At 44.8% G+C, this 17068-nt stretch overlaps 1 protein-coding gene across 1 annotated transcript; it reads left to right on the top strand.

The window, feature by feature from the left end:
• Window positions 1-8252: 8252 nt before the first annotated feature.
• Window positions 8253-16396, top strand: NPTX1 (neuronal pentraxin 1). Its single transcript, XM_063292935.1, has 7 exons — window positions 8253-8353; window positions 8527-8663; window positions 9357-9916; window positions 10254-10461; window positions 11361-11605; window positions 12572-12751; window positions 14926-16396. Exons 1-7 carry the CDS (start codon window positions 8253-8255, stop codon window positions 15145-15147), a joined length of 1653 nt encoding a protein of 550 aa, XP_063149005.1. The 3' UTR covers window positions 15148-16396.
• The last annotated feature ends 672 nt before the right edge of the window (window positions 16397-17068 follow it).

The raw sequence follows: 17068 nt of genomic DNA, 5'->3' as shown, positions 1-17068 counted from the left end.
TCACTGCAGATGCTGACTGCAGTCAGGAAATCAGAAGACCTTTAATCCTTGGGAGAAGAGCAATGACAAATCTCGATAAAATAGTGAAGAGCAGAGACATCACACTGACAACAAAGGACCGCATAGTTAAAGCAATGGTGTTCCCTGTAGTAACATATGGCTGCGAGAGCTGGACCATAAGGAAGGGTGAGCGAAGGAAGATCGATGCTTTTGAACTGTGGTGTTGGAGGAAGATTCTGAGAGTGCCTTGGACTGCAAGAAGATCAAACCATCCTCCAGGAAATAAAGCCAGACTGCTCACTTGAGGGAATGGTATTAAAGGCAAAACTGAAATACTTTGGCCACATAATGAGAAGACAGGACACCCTGGAGAAGATGCTGATGCTAGGGAGAGTGGAAGGCAAAAGGAAGAGGGGCCGACCAAGGGCAAGGTGGATGGATGATATTCTAGAGGTGATGGACTCGTCCCTGGGGGTGTTGACGACCGACAGGAAGCTCTGGCGTGGGCTGGTCCATGAAGTCACGAAGAGTCAGAAACGACTAAATGAATAAACAACAACAACAATATCCAAAATGACAGAACAATCCCCGCCCCCGTGGTATCCATATCCAGCTGGGATATTAAAAAGGCAGAGCTGCAATTATCAAAACAAAACAAAAAGGGAAAGGAATAAATGGCGGTACACAGCACAGTTAATAAACCGTATTGTGCTGCTATACTTTTTTGTCTGCAAGAGAGAACTCCTTATATCAAATACATGAAATGGCCAGCAGAGTGAGTGGTTATGTTCACATAAAACCCAAAGCCATGGTTAATTTAACTATTGGTTGCTGAGTTAACACAAAACACTGATCCAGAGACTTTTTTGGGGGGGGGCCTTAAAATCAGGGTTAATTCCTGGCGACTGCCTGGCCAAGTCCCTGCAGTTTTCTTGGCAAGATTTTTCAGAAGTGGTTTGCCATTGCCTACTTCCTAGGACTTCAGCAAAGGATCGTTACCTTGTCGTGGTGCTGGAGCTTGAGCACCTCAATGATGCCATGAGCTAAACCGTGAAGGGCCACCCAAGACGGGAAGGTCATGACAGAGAGGTCAGACTAAATGCGATCCCTGGGGAAGGTAATGGCAACCCACCTCAGTATTCTTGCCGTGAAAACTAAATGGATCAGTACAACCAGAGATATGTCGGTATACCATCGGAAGATGAGACCCCCAGGTCAGAAGATGGTCAAAATGCTACTGGGGAGGAACAGAGGATGAGCTCAACTAGCCCCAGACGTGATGACGCAGCTAGCTCAAAGCCGAAAGGACGGCTAGCGGCCGACGGTGCTGGTGGTGAACGGCGAATCCGATGTTCTAAGGATCAACACACCATCGGAACCTGGAATGTAAGATCTATGAGCCAGGGCAAATTGGATGTGGTTATTGGTGAGATGTCAAGATTAAAGATAGACATTTTGGGCGTCAGTGAACTGAAATGGACTGGAATGGGCCACTTCACATCAAATGACCACCAGATCTACTACTGCGGACAAGAGGACCACAGAAGAAATGGAGTAGCCTTCATAATTAATAGTAAAGTGGCTAAAGCAGTGCTCGGATACAACCCAAAAAACGACAGAATGATCTCAATTCGAATTCAGGGCAAGCCATCGAACATCACAGTGATCCAAATATACGCCCCAACCACAAATGCTGAAGAAGCTGAAGTAGAGCAGTTCTATGAGGATCTGCAGCACCTACTGGACAACACGCCTAAAAGAGATGTTATTTTCATCACAGGAGACTGGAATGCTAAGGTGGGCAGTCAAATGACACCTGGAATTACAGGTAAGTATGGCCTGGGAGAACAAAACGAAGCAGGACGCAGGCTGATAGAATTTTGCCAAGACAATTCACTCTGCATAACAAACACTCTCTTCCAACAACCTAAGAGATGGCTTTATACATGGACTTCACCAGATGGACAACACCGAAATCAGATTGATTACATCCTTTGCAGCCAAAGGTGGCGGACATCTGTACAGTCGGTAAAAACAAGGCCTGGAGCTGACTGTAGTTCAGATCACGAACTTCTTCTTGCACAATTTAGGATCAGACTAAAGAGATTAGGGAAGACCCACAGATCAGCTAGATATGAGCTCACTAATATTCCTAAGGAATATGCAGTGGAGGTGAAGAATAGATTTAAGGGACTGGACTTAGTAGATAGGGTCCCGGAAGAACTCTGGACAGAAGTTGGCAGCATTGTTCAGGAGGTGGCAACAAAATACATCCCAAAGAAAGAGAAAACCAAGAAGGCAAAATGGCTGTCTGCTGAGACACTAGAAGTAGCCCAAGAAAGAAGGAAAGCAAAAGGCAACAGTGATAGGGGGAGATATGCCCAATTAAATGCAAAATTCCAGAGGTTAGCCAGAAGAGATAAGGAATTATTTTTAAACAAGCAATGCGCGGAAGTGGAAGAAGACAATAGAATAGGAAGGACAAGAGACCTCTTCCAGAAAATTAGAAACATTGGAGGTAAATTCCAGGCAAAAATGGGTATGATCAAAAACAAAGATGGCAAGGACCTAACAGAAGAAGAAGAGATCAAGAAAAGGTGGCAAGAATATACGGAAGACCTGTATAGGAAGGATAACAATATCGGGGATAGCTTTGACAGTGTGGTCGGTGAGCTAGAGCCAGACATCCTGAAGAGTGAGGTTGAGTGGGCCTTAAGAAGCATTGCTAATAACAAGGCAACAGGAGACGACGGCATCCCAGCTGAACTGTTCAAAATCTTGCAAGATGATGCTGTCAAGGTAATGCATGCTATATGCCAGCAAATTTGGAAAACACAAGAATGGCCATCAGACTGGAAAAAATCAACTTATATCCCCATACCAAAAAAGGGAAACACTAAAGAATGTTCAAACTATCGAACAGTGGCACTCATTTCACATGCCAGTAAGGTAATGCTCAAGATCCTGCAAGGTAGACTTCAGCAGTTCATGGAGCGAGAATTGCCAGATGTACAAGCTGGGTTTAGAAAAGGCAGAGGAACTAGAGACCAAATTGCCAATATCCGCTGGATAATGGAAAAAGCCAGGGAGTTTCAGAAAAACATCTATTTCTGTTTTATTGACTATTCTAAAGCCTTTGACTGTGTGGACCATAACAAATTGTGGCAAGTCCTTAGTGGTATGGGGATACCAAGTCATCTTGTATGCCTCCTGAAGAATCTGTATAACGACCAAGTAGCAACAGTAAGAACAGACCACGGAACAACAGACTGGTTTAAGATTGGGAAAGGAGTACGGCAGGGCTGTATACTCTCACCCTACCTATTCAACTTGTATGCAGAACACATCATGCAACAAGCTGGCCTTGAGGAATCCAAGGCTGGAGTTAAAATCTCTGGAAGAAACATTAACAATCTCAGATATGCAGATGATACCACTTTGATGGCTGAAAGTGAAGAGGAACTGAGGAGCCTTATGATGAAGGTGAAAGAAGAAAGTGCAAAAGCTGGTTTGCAGCTAAACCTCAAAAAAACCAAGATTATGGCAACCAGCTTGATTGATAACTGGCAAATAGAGGGAGAAAATGTAGAAGCAGTGAAAGACTTTGTATTCCTAGGCGCAAAGATTACTGCAGATGCTGACTGCAGTCAGGAAATCAGAAGACGCTTAATCCTTGGAAGAAGAGCAATGACAAATCTCGATAAAATAGTTAAGAGCAGAGACATCACACTGACAACAAAGGCCCGCATAGTTAAAGCAATGGTGTTCCCTGTAGTAACATATGGCTGCGAGAGCTGGACCATAAGGAAGGCTGAGCGAAGGAAGATCGATGCTTTTGAACTGTGGTGTTGGAGGAAAATTCTGAGAGTGCCTTGGACTGCAAGAAGATCCAACCAGTCCATCCTCCAGGAAATAAAGCCAGACTGCTCACTTGAGGGAATGATATTAAAGGCAAAACTGAAATACTTTGGCCACATAATGAGAAGACAGGACACCCTGGAGAAGATGCTGATGCTAGGGAGAGTGGAAGGCAAAAGGAAGAGGGGCCGACCAAGGGCAAGATGGATGGATGACATTCTAGAGTTGACGGACTCGTCCCTGGGGGAGCTGGGGGTGTTGACGACCGACAGGAAGCTCTGGCGTGGGCTGGTCCATGAAGTCACGAAGAGTCAGAAGCGACTAAACGAATAAACAACAACAAACTTCCTAGGACTGAGAGAGAGTGACTGGCCCAAGGCCACCCAGCCAGCTTTGTGCCTAAGGCGGGACTAGGAGTCATGGTCTCCCAGTTTCTAGCCTGGTGCCTTCACCACTACACCAAACTGGCTCTCTTCAGATCCAGAAACTAACTAATCTCATTTTAGTCTAGCATGTTTTGCAAACCCAGTTACTGAGAGAGCAAGGAAGAAGTACAAAGAGAAGCGGTGGGGGAGAGATAAACTGCAAGCTACAAGACATGCAAATACTTCATCCTCTCCAGCCTCCTCTAGTCAGATGTCCTTCAGATGTATTAAACTACACTTCAGGTAATTCCCAATCCCTGTGATCCATAGTGTTGCTGGTGGGGAATCATGGGAGGCTCCCAAGACTGGAGAAGTACATTTTGTATAAACCAGGATTCCGAAGTTGGGCCCCGAGTCCAGTTCAGCTCTTTTTCATCTTGCCACTAGCTTATATGGTGTGGAGGAAGACTTCACATTCATAGTGTGAAGCCATGGATAGCCTGTGGAGTGTACAAATAGCTGAGTAGAAGAAAAAGAAATTGGAGCGACTTGCCACTCTATACATCAGTGTCAGCTCCGTATATATTGTTGTGAGCAAGTTTCTTTCTGGGACATGCTTCTTTTCTTTGCTACATGGTTCTGAGTCCTTTCTTGCTCACTGTAATACCCAGAAGCTGCTCTTCTTCACAAAGGCAGGAGTAGGGATTCTGTGGCTGTCTGCACTGCTGAATTACATCTCTCTACTTTTCTCCTACTGGCCATGCTGGCTAGAGCTGCTAGGAATCATAGTTCAATAACATCTGGACGGCCACAGGCTCTCCATTCCTCTTTAAAAATTACATGTGTTTCTCAAAAAAGTACCAACATAGTATCATCTGTAAATCTGTTCTTGGCAGTGAGAGGAATTGTTGCTGCCTTGAGACATTAATTCCTTTCTATATGAACAAGCAAAGTCTAGCTTGTTCATATAGAAAGGAATTACTTCTATATGAACTAATTATATAGAATTATTCTCTTGAGTTAATGTGCTGGCAGAGAAATGCATATCACATAGTTCATCCTCATCCAGGTCAAAGAGATACCATCCTTTTTTTCTGCTCTGAGCTAAGAACCCCTGAATTTGCCAAGGATCCTGGACTCCTTACTTAGTTCTTGAGTGTTTTATCCTTTCATCTCATATGTCCTTTACTGGGCAGCTTCCAGGTGCAGACTTTGGTTGCTGGTTACTTCTGGAGCTATAGTCCAAAACATCTAGAGAGCACCAAATGAAGGAAGGTTGGTTTCAATGAGGAGTAAGTTGCATTCTCCCCAAGTAGCAGTAGTTCTTTTCCACGAATATGTGGATTCCTCCCAGTTGCATTTACCGTCTGTGTACGCATCAGTCTGAAACGCCATCAGAGTCTCCTTCATTTGTCCCTGGGAGCCTTGCATAGTGTTATGTCCTCTCCCAGATTGTTAAGACAATGAATCACAGGAAGGGAGAGAGTTCCAGGAGAGCACTATGGCCTGCTGGCTTCTGGCCCAGAACATGTGCATTTGGAGGGAAGTTGGGTTCAGTTTTCTGCTTCTTGGTTTTGCTGCTCCCTCGATGACAGCTTTGCTGCTACTGGTATTGCCTCCCCTTGTCAGGGAGGCCAGTTTCAGCATCCTCTTAAGAGGTGCTCGGTGAAGCCACTCCTGGTTAGTGCCTGAGGCTGGCACTCTCCTTTAGAAGGATATGGCAGTTTCCCCTGGCATTCCCTTAGGGAACCAAACACATGTTAAAGGCAGAAAACACCCAAACCTTGAGATTACTTGCTACATTTGGCTCTAAAGGTTTCAAGCAGGAAAGAAGTACTGCAAGGGAGTAGATGAGAAGAGCTCTGCCTTCAGAGACAGGGAGAAGGGAAGAAGGCACATCTTCCCAATGGGAAGGGAGACCACCCAAGAGTGCATTATGGGTCTGAGGATTCAACTCAGCCGTTCTTAAATTTTCTGAATGAAGTCAGGTATTGCACTGAACAGGCAGCCTTTCCCAACCACTGTCCTTGGGTGTCTGCATAATTTATCCATCCATCCATCTTTTTGTCCATTCTTTCACAGGTACAGATGATATGGAGGATGAATGATGGAAATCAGACTTAGACAGCCTAAAAGGGATTAAAGTACATTTCTTCATATAAAGCTCTGGATGCAAGAAATGACTCTGAACTGTCTTGTCACTCTCTGACCTGCTCACTCAAATCCACTGAAAAATTTCCAAGGAGGGAACAGACTTGAGAAGCACAAATACATATATTTACTGGTTGCTAGCAAAAAAGTGAAAGGTGAAAGGTCCCCTGTGCAACCACCGAGTCATGTCTGACCCTCTGGGGGGACGCCACTTTCGCGACGTTTTCTTGGCAGACTATAGCGGGGTGGTTTGCCATTGCCTTCCCCAGTCATCACCTTCCCCAGCAAGCTGGGTACTCATTTTACTGACCTCGGAAGGATGGAAGGCTGAGTCGACCTGAGCCGGCTACCCAGAGAGAACCCAGCTTCCACTGGGATCAAACTCGGGTCATGGGGAGAGTTTCGGTTGCAATACTGCCGCCTACCACTCTGCGCCACACAAGGCAGAAAAGTAGGGCTACACAGATCCAGGCAACCATTAGATGGCAGCAAAGAAACATAGAAACTTTGCTGCCATTAAATTATCAGATGTTGGCAGCCCTGATCTGGTTGCTCTAGGAAAAGAGAAAGAAGGGAGGAGAGAGGAGAGAATATGTATGACAGACTGGAATCTCCTTTTTCCTAGAGAGTGACAGGTGGGCAATCTCTGTTAAGATGGCCCAGAAAGCCCACCCATGCATGGGTGTGAGGTGGGAAAAAAGGTATCTTTTTAGCTAACAAAGTCCTAGAAGTCTAGCTGAGATAGTGACCTACTTTCCACTGTCAAAAACCTAGTAGGACTACACTGGAGTAGCAGGAGCAGGACAAACCTCAAGCTGAATGGGGAATCAATCCAAGACATTAACGAGATATTTTGAGGATATTGTTGGTATTATTCCATGCTGCCAGCCCTCCAATGTAACTGTATCAGGGGACGGTTTAAGGATGGCTGGGGAAATCTCTCTTCTGATCCCCACTTAGAAGCATTCATAATCACTGTCCCCCGCACCATCTTCATCGTGATTATCAAAATGAACGACGTTAATGTGTGGTGCTTCTCAGCAGCTAGATTCGGGATACATCCCAGATTACGATGCTGTGAATCATGCCCTCAAACCGTAATGCCCACCCCCACTCTCCCCCAGGGTGGTATTCAGGGAGAACTGAGCTTTGCTGGCCTTGTAGGGCTCCCTTCTCCCAGCCCTGTAGTGGGATGCCGCGCACGGCCGACCAAGCCGGCAGAAGAGAAGGGCCGAGGCTGGGGGGCGCCTCGGGGCCGCCCGCGCGGGAAGGTGCCAGATGCTCTGCCAAGTCAAGAGTGCTCTGCCAAGTCAAGAGCCGAGCTGATGCTAGGAGGCAGAAGGAGAGGAATTGAGTTTCTTCCGCTGACAGCGCCTAAAGCGCTTTCCTCGGGGAGGGCGGGAGTTGCGGGAAAGTTCTTTTCCCAGTAGCAAATCCCTTGGATGGGAAAGGGCGGGGAAAAGGTGCAAAGGGCGGCGGCGGGGTGGGGGGGAGAGCCTACAAAAATATCCCGTCCTTCTTATCTTTCCAGTAGGAGATGCGGACATCCCGCCCCACTCCTCTCTCCATTTCCGCTGCCGAGAAATTTGGCTTGCCAGCCGTCCGGGTTCAAAGAGGCTCGGGAAAGAAGAGAGGGGATTCACACCACCCCCAGGGAGAGGGCGAGGGCAGGAGGGACGCCACGCAGTCAAGCTCATCAAGCGCAGCTTTCAACAAGAAAACCTGGCCAATGGCATGCAGCCATTCTGCTTTATCACGGAGAAGAGCGACTGAAGACCGGCCCTGGGCAGGCTTCATTTGGGCCATCCTGCGCTCCGAGACTCTCAATCCGGCCGGGCCAGTGTGGAGAGACAACATTCCCCATCCCCGAGACCCGCAATGAAACCTACCTTGGGTGTCCCCGGGAAAAAGGAATTGAGAGACAGAACTGAAACTGCGGTTGGGCACGCTGGGCACCCTCTCTCTCGAGGAGCAAACAGGTAAAGAAGCGGAGAGAGATTTCGGTTTAGCAAGGTCCCGCTCCTCCTCTCCGCTAGTTCGCCCACACCTCGGGCTCTCGCTCTACAACCTTATCATTTTAGATCGCCCGCACGCTCTATCTTTGCCCTCTAAGAACACTCATTCAAACCTGGCGTCCTCTTGCCAAACGCAGTACGGTGGCAAGCCTGAGGCTAGCACCTCGGCCAAAGTGGCCCACGGGGAGAAGAGTTACGCTCCATAGATCCCCGAAAGACCTTCAGAAGTTTTCTGTTCGACTGGGATGCGCGCTACAGGATGAACGGCGCCTGGGTAGATTTTAGGCGGTCCTGCAGTCCAAAATATGTTTAAAACAAGACTGTCCTGATTATAGCACGCCTCCATTTTATAAACTAGTATCCCTTGCTTGAACACATCCCTTGCTTTACACACGTAAACAGCAACTATTGCAATTTCCCACAGGAAAGTTACACATATGCTCAGAGGCGGATGCACTGCACACCTGCCTCGTGCATTCACACCATAGCCCTCAAATTCCACACAGCCGCTACATTTTGCCCGATGAACTCCCGGGTGGTCACTTTCTTAGAACTGTTGGAGAGGATTTCCGGGCGCCCACCACACGTCCGCTTCTGCGCTTGAAAACCCACCAAGGCACGCGGTCCGCAACAGCAATTTCACACAGTCCGAAGAGAACCTGCTCTGCCGCACAGGCGCACGCCTTACGCATCCGGCCGAGCACCGGTTCTTTCCTGCGTGCGCAGGACGCGCCCCCCTCCCTTCCCCTCCCCCGCCCTCCCCCGCAGGTTGTCCCTGCGCGCAGTTCCATTCATGGCAAGAAGGAAAGCAGCAAGTACGTGCGGTCACCAGACCTCCTCAGTGTCCCTCTACTTTGACTTAGATCTCCTTAAACAGGAAACTCGAGGGTCACCGAGCAATTAAACAGGGATTCCACCCTATTATGACGTCAGTGGCGTTGTAGCCCCTCCCGCCCTCTATAAAAAGAGCCCGCGTACCGCAATCGGCTCAGCAGTTCGGTGGACAGTTCCGTGGTGCTGAAACTCCTTTTGCCATTCTTTCGGCGCTCCGCGTTGCTTGGGATCTTTGCTCCGGTCATGTTTGCTGCGGTCTGGTGCAGCTTCGTGTTGGTCTCCCTTTTCTTCTCTAAAGGATGCGCGCAGAATTTTGGACAGACTCGGTTTATCTGCACCTCGGTGCCGGTGGATATGGACATGTGTACCTCTTCTATGCAGAGCGGCGGTGGCACCGAAGACATGAAGACCACAGTGCTACAGCTCCGGGAAACGGTGCTCCAGCAAAAAGAGACCATTATGAATCAGAAAGAAACCATTAGGGAACTGACCACGAAACTGGGCAGGTGTGAGAGCCAGAGCACGCTAGAGGCAGTCCCCAGTGAATCTAAAACGGGTGGGGGCTCCAGCAGAAAGCAGACCGGCTCTTCCAAAAACACCATGGGAGATCTCTCCCGGACTCCAGCGGCTGAAACGCTGAGCCAACTTGGGCAAACTTTGCAGTCGCTCAAAACAAGGCTAGAAAACTTGGAGGTACAACTTTTTCCTTTCTGTTATTTCTTAAATCTAAACAAGCAGACACCTCAGAGGTTGCTATGGGTTATCCAGTCTTTGCTGACTTCCATATTGTTTTAATGGTGCAGCTTTGCCCCACATCGGAGGCAAAACATTCACCATCGCCCAATTCTGTAACAGATTGACTTGCTTCTTTTTAACAAAGCACTGCTCCTTCACTGGGTAAGCTCTGAATGGGTTTAGCTGTGTCAGAGTAATGAGCCTCAGAATGAATCTCTGGAAAATAATGCTGTGGTGTTAATTTGGTTTTCCACAATCCACTTACTCTCTTTGCTTCTCCCCCCACCTTGCACAGCAATTCAGTAGGATGAATTCTTCGAGCCAGACCAATTCCCTGAAGGATATACTCCAGAACAACATTGATGATTTAGAAAAGCAAGTGCTATCTCGAATTAACAGCCTGGAAGAAGGAAAGTACAACTCCAAGAATGAGTCTGAAGAAAGAGGGAAAATAGAAAGCACCTTAACTTCCCTTCACCAAAGGATCAGTGACTTAGAGAAAGGTAAAGCAACCTAGATTGAAATAGCTGGGGTTTATTCTGAATAGTGACTCACTTGGAGGAGAGTGGCTCCCGTATGTCCTTCCTAACGCACACACACTTCACTGTGATTTACATTCACAGTGGCAGGAGTTAGTATTCCTGGGTGAATTGTGTGTTTATGTGATTGGGAAGGGCAATAAATAGGTTCTATATAATTTATTCTAAAATAATATTGACCAAGTAGGAAAAATAGTGTTCATTAGTAAAATATCTTAGCATATAGAATGTAACACACATTTCTTAATATAACTGATTTATTTACATTGAGTTCTATCCTCTAAGTGACCTAGAACAAGCAATAGCATTTTTCCCCTTCAAATTCCAGTAGAACCAGCTGTATCCATTTAGATCCCTTGCTTCTACTCTCTGTGTGTATATAGATAGAGAGCGACAGAAATAGAAAAAGACATTAAGAGTAAAAGTGTCATGAGGAAGAGAGAAATGAGGAAAAGAGCCTGTTCTCCAAGTACTGTCCATGTGACTAGGATTAGTGTACTGAAATATGTTGCAGGGATTTGAATACTGCCATCTTAAGGTTCATTATGGAAGGAAGGAAGGAAGGAAGGAAGGAAGGAAGGAAGGAAGGAAGGAAGGAAGGAAGGAAGGAAGGAAGGAAGGAAGGAAATTCTAAGATAAACTGTTCAGGTCTTTGTGCTAGCTTGGTGCTGAAAAGTGATCAAGGCATTCCTACAGAGCTTCAGTCAGTATCTTTGGCATTGCCTCAATAGAACTATCCGTAATACTATGCATGTCTACTCAGAAATAAGTCTAATTAAACTTTCTTCCTGATAAATGAATATAGGATTACAGCCTTAGTAGCTGCAAACACAGAACAAACACCCCTTCTTATCTTCCTCCAGGTCAGAAAGATAATAGGCCAACAGATAAATTTCAGCTGACCTTCCCTTTGAGAACCAATTACATGTATGCTAAAGTGAAGAAAAGCTTGCCAGAGATGTATGCATTTACAATTTGCATGTGGATAAAATCAAATGCCTCTCCAGGTGTAGGCACACCCTTCTCTTATGCAGTACCTGGACAAGCCAATGAGTTGGTACTTATTGAATGGGGCAATAATCCTATGGAGATCCTTATCAATGACAAGGTAAGTGCCATTATTCTTTCAGTGACAAAATAGATATATTTTAATAAATGAAAAATTAAAAGAGGAAAATTGCTCATTAAACATGTAGCTGATCAACGAAAACTCTGTACTTGTTCTCCAAAAATCATTTGCACATGGGGAATGTATTTGCAAATCTTTGGTGCTGAATGGTAAGTGTCAGTATTGAAATATAGGAGTTCTAAAGTAAAAAGACAAGACCAAACTTTTAAAAACTTTTAAGTTTCAATGTATTTTCTAGGAAAAGTTAAATAAATCATTCTAGGTTTTTTTAAAAATAGACACCATTAAAGAAGGGCTATTGTGCACAATGTAGTTTTTAAGAGATTTTTCAAAGAACGAGAGCCCCTAACTTCAATGAAGACTTTCATATTTTAACAAATATGTCCAGCTTGTTGGTTTTATCCTTTCGATCCCAGTGTGCCCATATTTATCAAGATATATTCCAACTCAAGAATCACATTCTCCAGAGGCTTAAAAAAATGTATCAGCCATTCTGTTTTAAATATTGAAGAAGTCAAGTCACATTTTCTCAGATTTCCAAAACTGTAGAAATACATAACAATATTTTCAGATCTGTTTCATTATTGTTAGGGTATTTAAATCTGCAAAATCTAATTCTGTGTCTTTGGAGGTAAAATAAGCATTTTCATAAACTGTACTTCCAATGCAATCCTCTTCATGGTCACTCAGAAGTGAACTTTATTAAATTCAATAGGACTGATCCCAGATAAGTGCATTCTGCTTTAGACTGCAAACTTTTGTTAACCTTCAGGTAATATAAATGGAGATCAAAATGTGCCATAGCTATTATGGAGATTTGGCAATGTTCCCATATTATTAGTAAATACCACAGACTAGGAAGGCCCAGCAGCCAGATCTCCAATATAATTCACATTATATTTTGGGGAATGCATACCTGCAGCAATTCTCATTTTCTTTCCTCAGGTAGCAAAGCTTCCTTTTGTCATTAATGATGGGAAATGGCACCATATCTGCATTGCATGGACAACCCGGGATGGTGTCTGGGAAGCTTATCAGGATGGCACCCAGCGAGGCAATGGGGAAAACCTGGCCCCTTATCACCCAATCAAGCCCCAAGGGGTCCTAGTGTTGGGGCAGGAACAGGTAAGGATGTGCAGTGGTGACAGGGAATGACCACTTATGTTCATCCTCTACAGCAAGGATAAGCAGAAGTTAGACTTGTGGGCTTTTAGAATTAGAATCCTGAGATCCACCAATCGGGGCCATGTGTAAAACACACGGTTAAAGAATGTGGAGTCCAGGAAGTTGTTCTGGATGCTAGAACTGAATGCAGCTCACAAGTCTTCTAATATACACACAAAAAGACTCCTGGTTATCCTTCCTACCCATCCTCCACGCCTTTTCATTTCTGCAATATGCTTTGGTGAGTTATAGTTATTGCTATTAAAAAAAAAATCCATGCCCATCTACTGCAGATCGCCCAGTGATCTACAGTAAATAATGATCTGCTCATCCCTGCAGTAATTTGCAGTCATTTCATCTAAAGACTGGTTTAGAAGGTGCTGAGCATTAGAAATGGATAAGACTTCTGCTTATCTTCTTAATTGTGTTCAGTAGTTCTGGATTCACCCTTCTGAATTGTTCCAAGCTGCTACATGCTCACCTTCAGTTCCAGATGCATGTGTTTGTGTGTGTGTGTGTGTGTGTGTGTGTGTTGAACTTAGTACAACTCAGCAGGCACTGGGGGGTTTTGTGGCTCTCCTCCTGATGCTAATGTGACATGATCATATCAAAATACCACATAGCCAAAGCATGCTTTGTTCATGTATTATAAGGTTGTCTGCAGCAATGCTCCCATGGGCTTTGGGTTTTAACTGGTTAGATATGATTAAATTTCCCAGAGTAGTGCAAGAATTTCCAAGCTTTGCAAATTTGTCCCCCAATACTAAAGATGATAGAATTTGCTAGTCTTTGTTCAAAATAATAGCAGAAGAGAAATTAGGGCTGGTGGAGGGGTGGGAGGGTAGGGAAAGTGCTTAAATGGAGAGGATTATAAAATGAATAGAGTTGAGGAAGATTAATCTGTTTCTTTTTGTGACACATATTTAACCTCTATATACACATCTCTACCTATAACTGCCTATTATAAAAGACATTAGGATAGCTCTTCCCACTGCACAAATAACATTTTCAAGATGTTTCCTTTTCTGCAATAGGACATAGGCACCAAAACTGCTAACCAGTAATCTCTACCTACCTTTGCTAATCTGCGCTTTGGGGATATATTCAGTTGTAATTCCCCCAATTCTCAGATAGCTGTGAGTTGCAGTTCCGATATGTTTGGAAGGCATTAGGCAGGGAAATTGGGATTTGCACAGAAATGCCAATGTGTCACCTCTGCTTTATGACTGTACTGTGTTTGGGGAGTTCTGGTCACTGGATCATAGGTCCAGACTGACCTGAATATTTCCATGTAATTACTCATCCCATCTCAGATTCTTCCCCTCCCGCTTCACAAAAGCAGGCAGCACCATGTACTACACAAAGAACATGGATAAATTCTGCTTACCACTGCCACAACTCATCCGTTTGAAGATACTCTGTAGTCAGTGACAGAAAGACATGGTAACCATTTCATGGAAAAATTCATGAAGAATTCCATTGTGGTTCCTTGCTCTCCCGACCGTCACCACCCGTTATTTCTAAAACAACACGTTTTCTTTAAACGTGGACACATTTTATTTTATATAAGTTTAAAAGGTTTCAGGATCAATTTTAAAAAATTGATACATGTTATTACAATAGCAGAATGAAAGTACAACAGAAAGAGCAAAAAATTAATATCGCCAGTTAGAGATAATGTGAAAGAGCAACAATTCAATAGCCATTTAAAAATCTAGGCATTAAAAAAATTATTCTTGTAGCTGCCTATTAAACAACAATATAGGAACTGGGTGGGTCTTCTTGGGAACAATTTCTACCTTCATTCTTCAAAGCACACCAGCAATATTAGAACCTGTGACCAAAGCTTCTGTTTTTGAATATCTTCTATAGAAAATGCACTTCAGTGACTGAATATTCTCATCTTTATTCAATTTCTTATTGAACTTCTTTAATGCAGTCTCTTCTAGCTGACCTTTCCTTGCTACCAGAAAAGCTTTCTGGCTTGTTTCAAGTGTGTATTATCACGTTCTAAGATGGTCAGTGCTGTGTTCATTCTCTGGAGAAGGAAAAAGCACCCTGCTACATGATGCTGTACGTATTTGCAGAGAATAACCTTTTCAAACCTTTGATCTTCATTTTTTTTTCCATTCAAGGATACACTTGGTGGTGGATTTGATGCCACCCAGGCATTTGTGGGAGAACTGGCCCACTTCAACATCTGGGACCGAAAACTCACCCCTGGGGAGGTCTACAACTTGGCTACTTGCAGCACCAAAGCCCTGCCTGGTAGTGTCATAGCCTGGTCTGAGACCAACATTGATATTTATGGTGGAGCCACCAAATGGACATTTGAAGCCTGCCGTCAGATCAACTAAATATGCCATTCTTTCCATTTCCCTATCCCAGATCCACTGAACCCCGGGTGAACAGACATTCTTCTCATCCAGGAATGATTTACAGACAACTTGCCTTCCTTTTTCTTTTCTGTCATTTTCAAAAATCATATTATTTGTCCTGAAGAATCAGTATTTGGTGGGAGGGAGGAGGAAATATACACTGAGTTCTTCAGACCATTCTAAGACCACCAGGAACTCTGCAAACTGGCAAATAAGGGAGAAGGTTCCTGGCTTTTCCCCCACTGCTTTATGACGTCACAAGATGAATGGTCTGATTTTTCTGGCTTGCCAACTTCATTTGAAGCCTGAGTGCCTTTGGGCTGGTACAACTCTTTCAGCACATTTGTCTTCATTTGCATAGACTTTTAAAAAGTTATCTCTATATATTCCTACTCTACTCAATGTCTTTTAAGCAGCCATTCTCCTCTAGGCAGATGTTGATCTTTTTAAAAAAATTGTATTAACAATTAGTCTCCGAGTAACGGGCTGGCAAAAGCTTTTGAATGGTGCATAAGGAGGCTGGATAAGGAGATGAGGTGAGGGAACGGTTTGTTTTCTTGAGCTGATCAGGTTCTCTACTGTCCCTTACCAGTGGCATTCACTCCTGGCTATAGCTGGAATAGAACAGAGCCATCTTTACCCCTTCAAATGTGCAGGTAAGACTCAGGAGCATTGCCAAGCGGAGGATCCTGGATGGCTTGTCCAGATCTGGGATACTTTGTAGGAGCAGCTGTTGCTTATCCACATCAGTGCAGCTGTAAAACAGCCTGCTTTCCTACACTGCCTTTTTTTTTTTTTGCTGTAAAGCCTAAAGGATCTGCCTCTGTTAGCCATCAAGCTTATGTGAAGTCTAGAGAGCCACCCTCCCAGAGACATCAGCTACTGTTTCTTCCAAAGCTCTATGGCCTGAAGATGGCAGTGAATTCCTAAATCCCTTCCTGGACTGACCTTCCCTTCTCAGTTTCATAGCCAACCCTTCCCGTCTTCCCCTCCAGAAACAATGCATCCTGGGCCTCTAATGGAAGACTTGGCTGAGAGAGGGGATCATTTTCTTAGCCCTTCGAGACATTCCATGCCCTTGCTTGACCTCCTTTACTCTAAGAGCCATAAACTTGAAGGGCTTGTTGGGGGGGAGGGGGGAGGAATGGGAGTCAGATCCAAAGCATGTTGTTACCTTCTGACTTCCATGGCCATACTTTCGAACTGAGAATTCTGTCTTTTCAGTATAAATGGGGCATCACTGCGGGGGGCAGGACTGCCTAGTGCAATGAGCCTTGTCTGGACTTTTCCCTAAAGGGACCTGTGGGGTGCTGTGTTGATTATTTTTTCAAAAGTTTTCCTTTTTGAGAAGAGAAAGGGAATGGTTGGAAGAGAACATTTAGGTCAATACAGCTAAGAAGCTGGGCAAAGGGCAAATCTTGGTTTTGCTCCATAGCCCCAGAAGAGGGAGGAATCGCTTTGTGGCCTTTCATGAATCTGTTTGGAACTAACCCTGTGCTCTACTTTTGAAGCATACAAGGAATACCAGCCTGAATGAAAGAGCAGATTCTTTACAAACCTCTGTGAAGGGAGACAAAGTGCATTTCTGTTGTAAAATCCACAGTATTATGGGTATCGTGAAAAGGACTGAAGACTAGGAAGGCATCTCAGTTGTCCTCTCATATGGGGATTGTGCTTTGTTTAGACAAAAAAACCACCCCACCCCCACCACTTTTAGTGGCAACAAGTTGCATTTCAGTGATGTTCCTTGCTTTGCTTCCCATTTATGGTACTCTTAGATTTTCTGCAGGCTTCTGGGGAGGCGAGGGGTGCACTGCCATTTTTTGCATGTTTCAGTAAGGGCCTCAGTTGTGTTTCCCTGATCTTACGCTTGCCTCCTTGCATGGGCTACTGCCGAGCT

Source organism: Candoia aspera, chromosome 2, assembly GCF_035149785.1.
Source record: "Candoia aspera isolate rCanAsp1 chromosome 2, rCanAsp1.hap2, whole genome shotgun sequence".
Lineage (NCBI taxonomy): Eukaryota > Metazoa > Chordata > Lepidosauria > Squamata > Boidae > Candoia > Candoia aspera.
The sequence above is the reverse complement of the archived record's forward strand: the minus strand, read 5'-3'. Positions and strand labels throughout refer to the sequence as shown.

Bases quoted from the DNA above. Each gene is read 5' to 3' on its own strand.
- NPTX1 (XM_063292935.1), top strand. From the start codon at position 8,253: ATGAAACCTACCTTGGGTGTCCCCGGGAAAAAGGAATTGAGAGACAGA. The intron at 10,462-11,360 runs GTAAAGCAACCT...ATCTTCCTCCAG, and splicing joins GATCAGTGACTTAGAGAAAG to GTCAGAAAGATAATAGGCCA. The intron at 11,606-12,571 runs GTAAGTGCCATT...TTCTTTCCTCAG, and splicing joins AGATCCTTATCAATGACAAG to GTAGCAAAGCTTCCTTTTGT.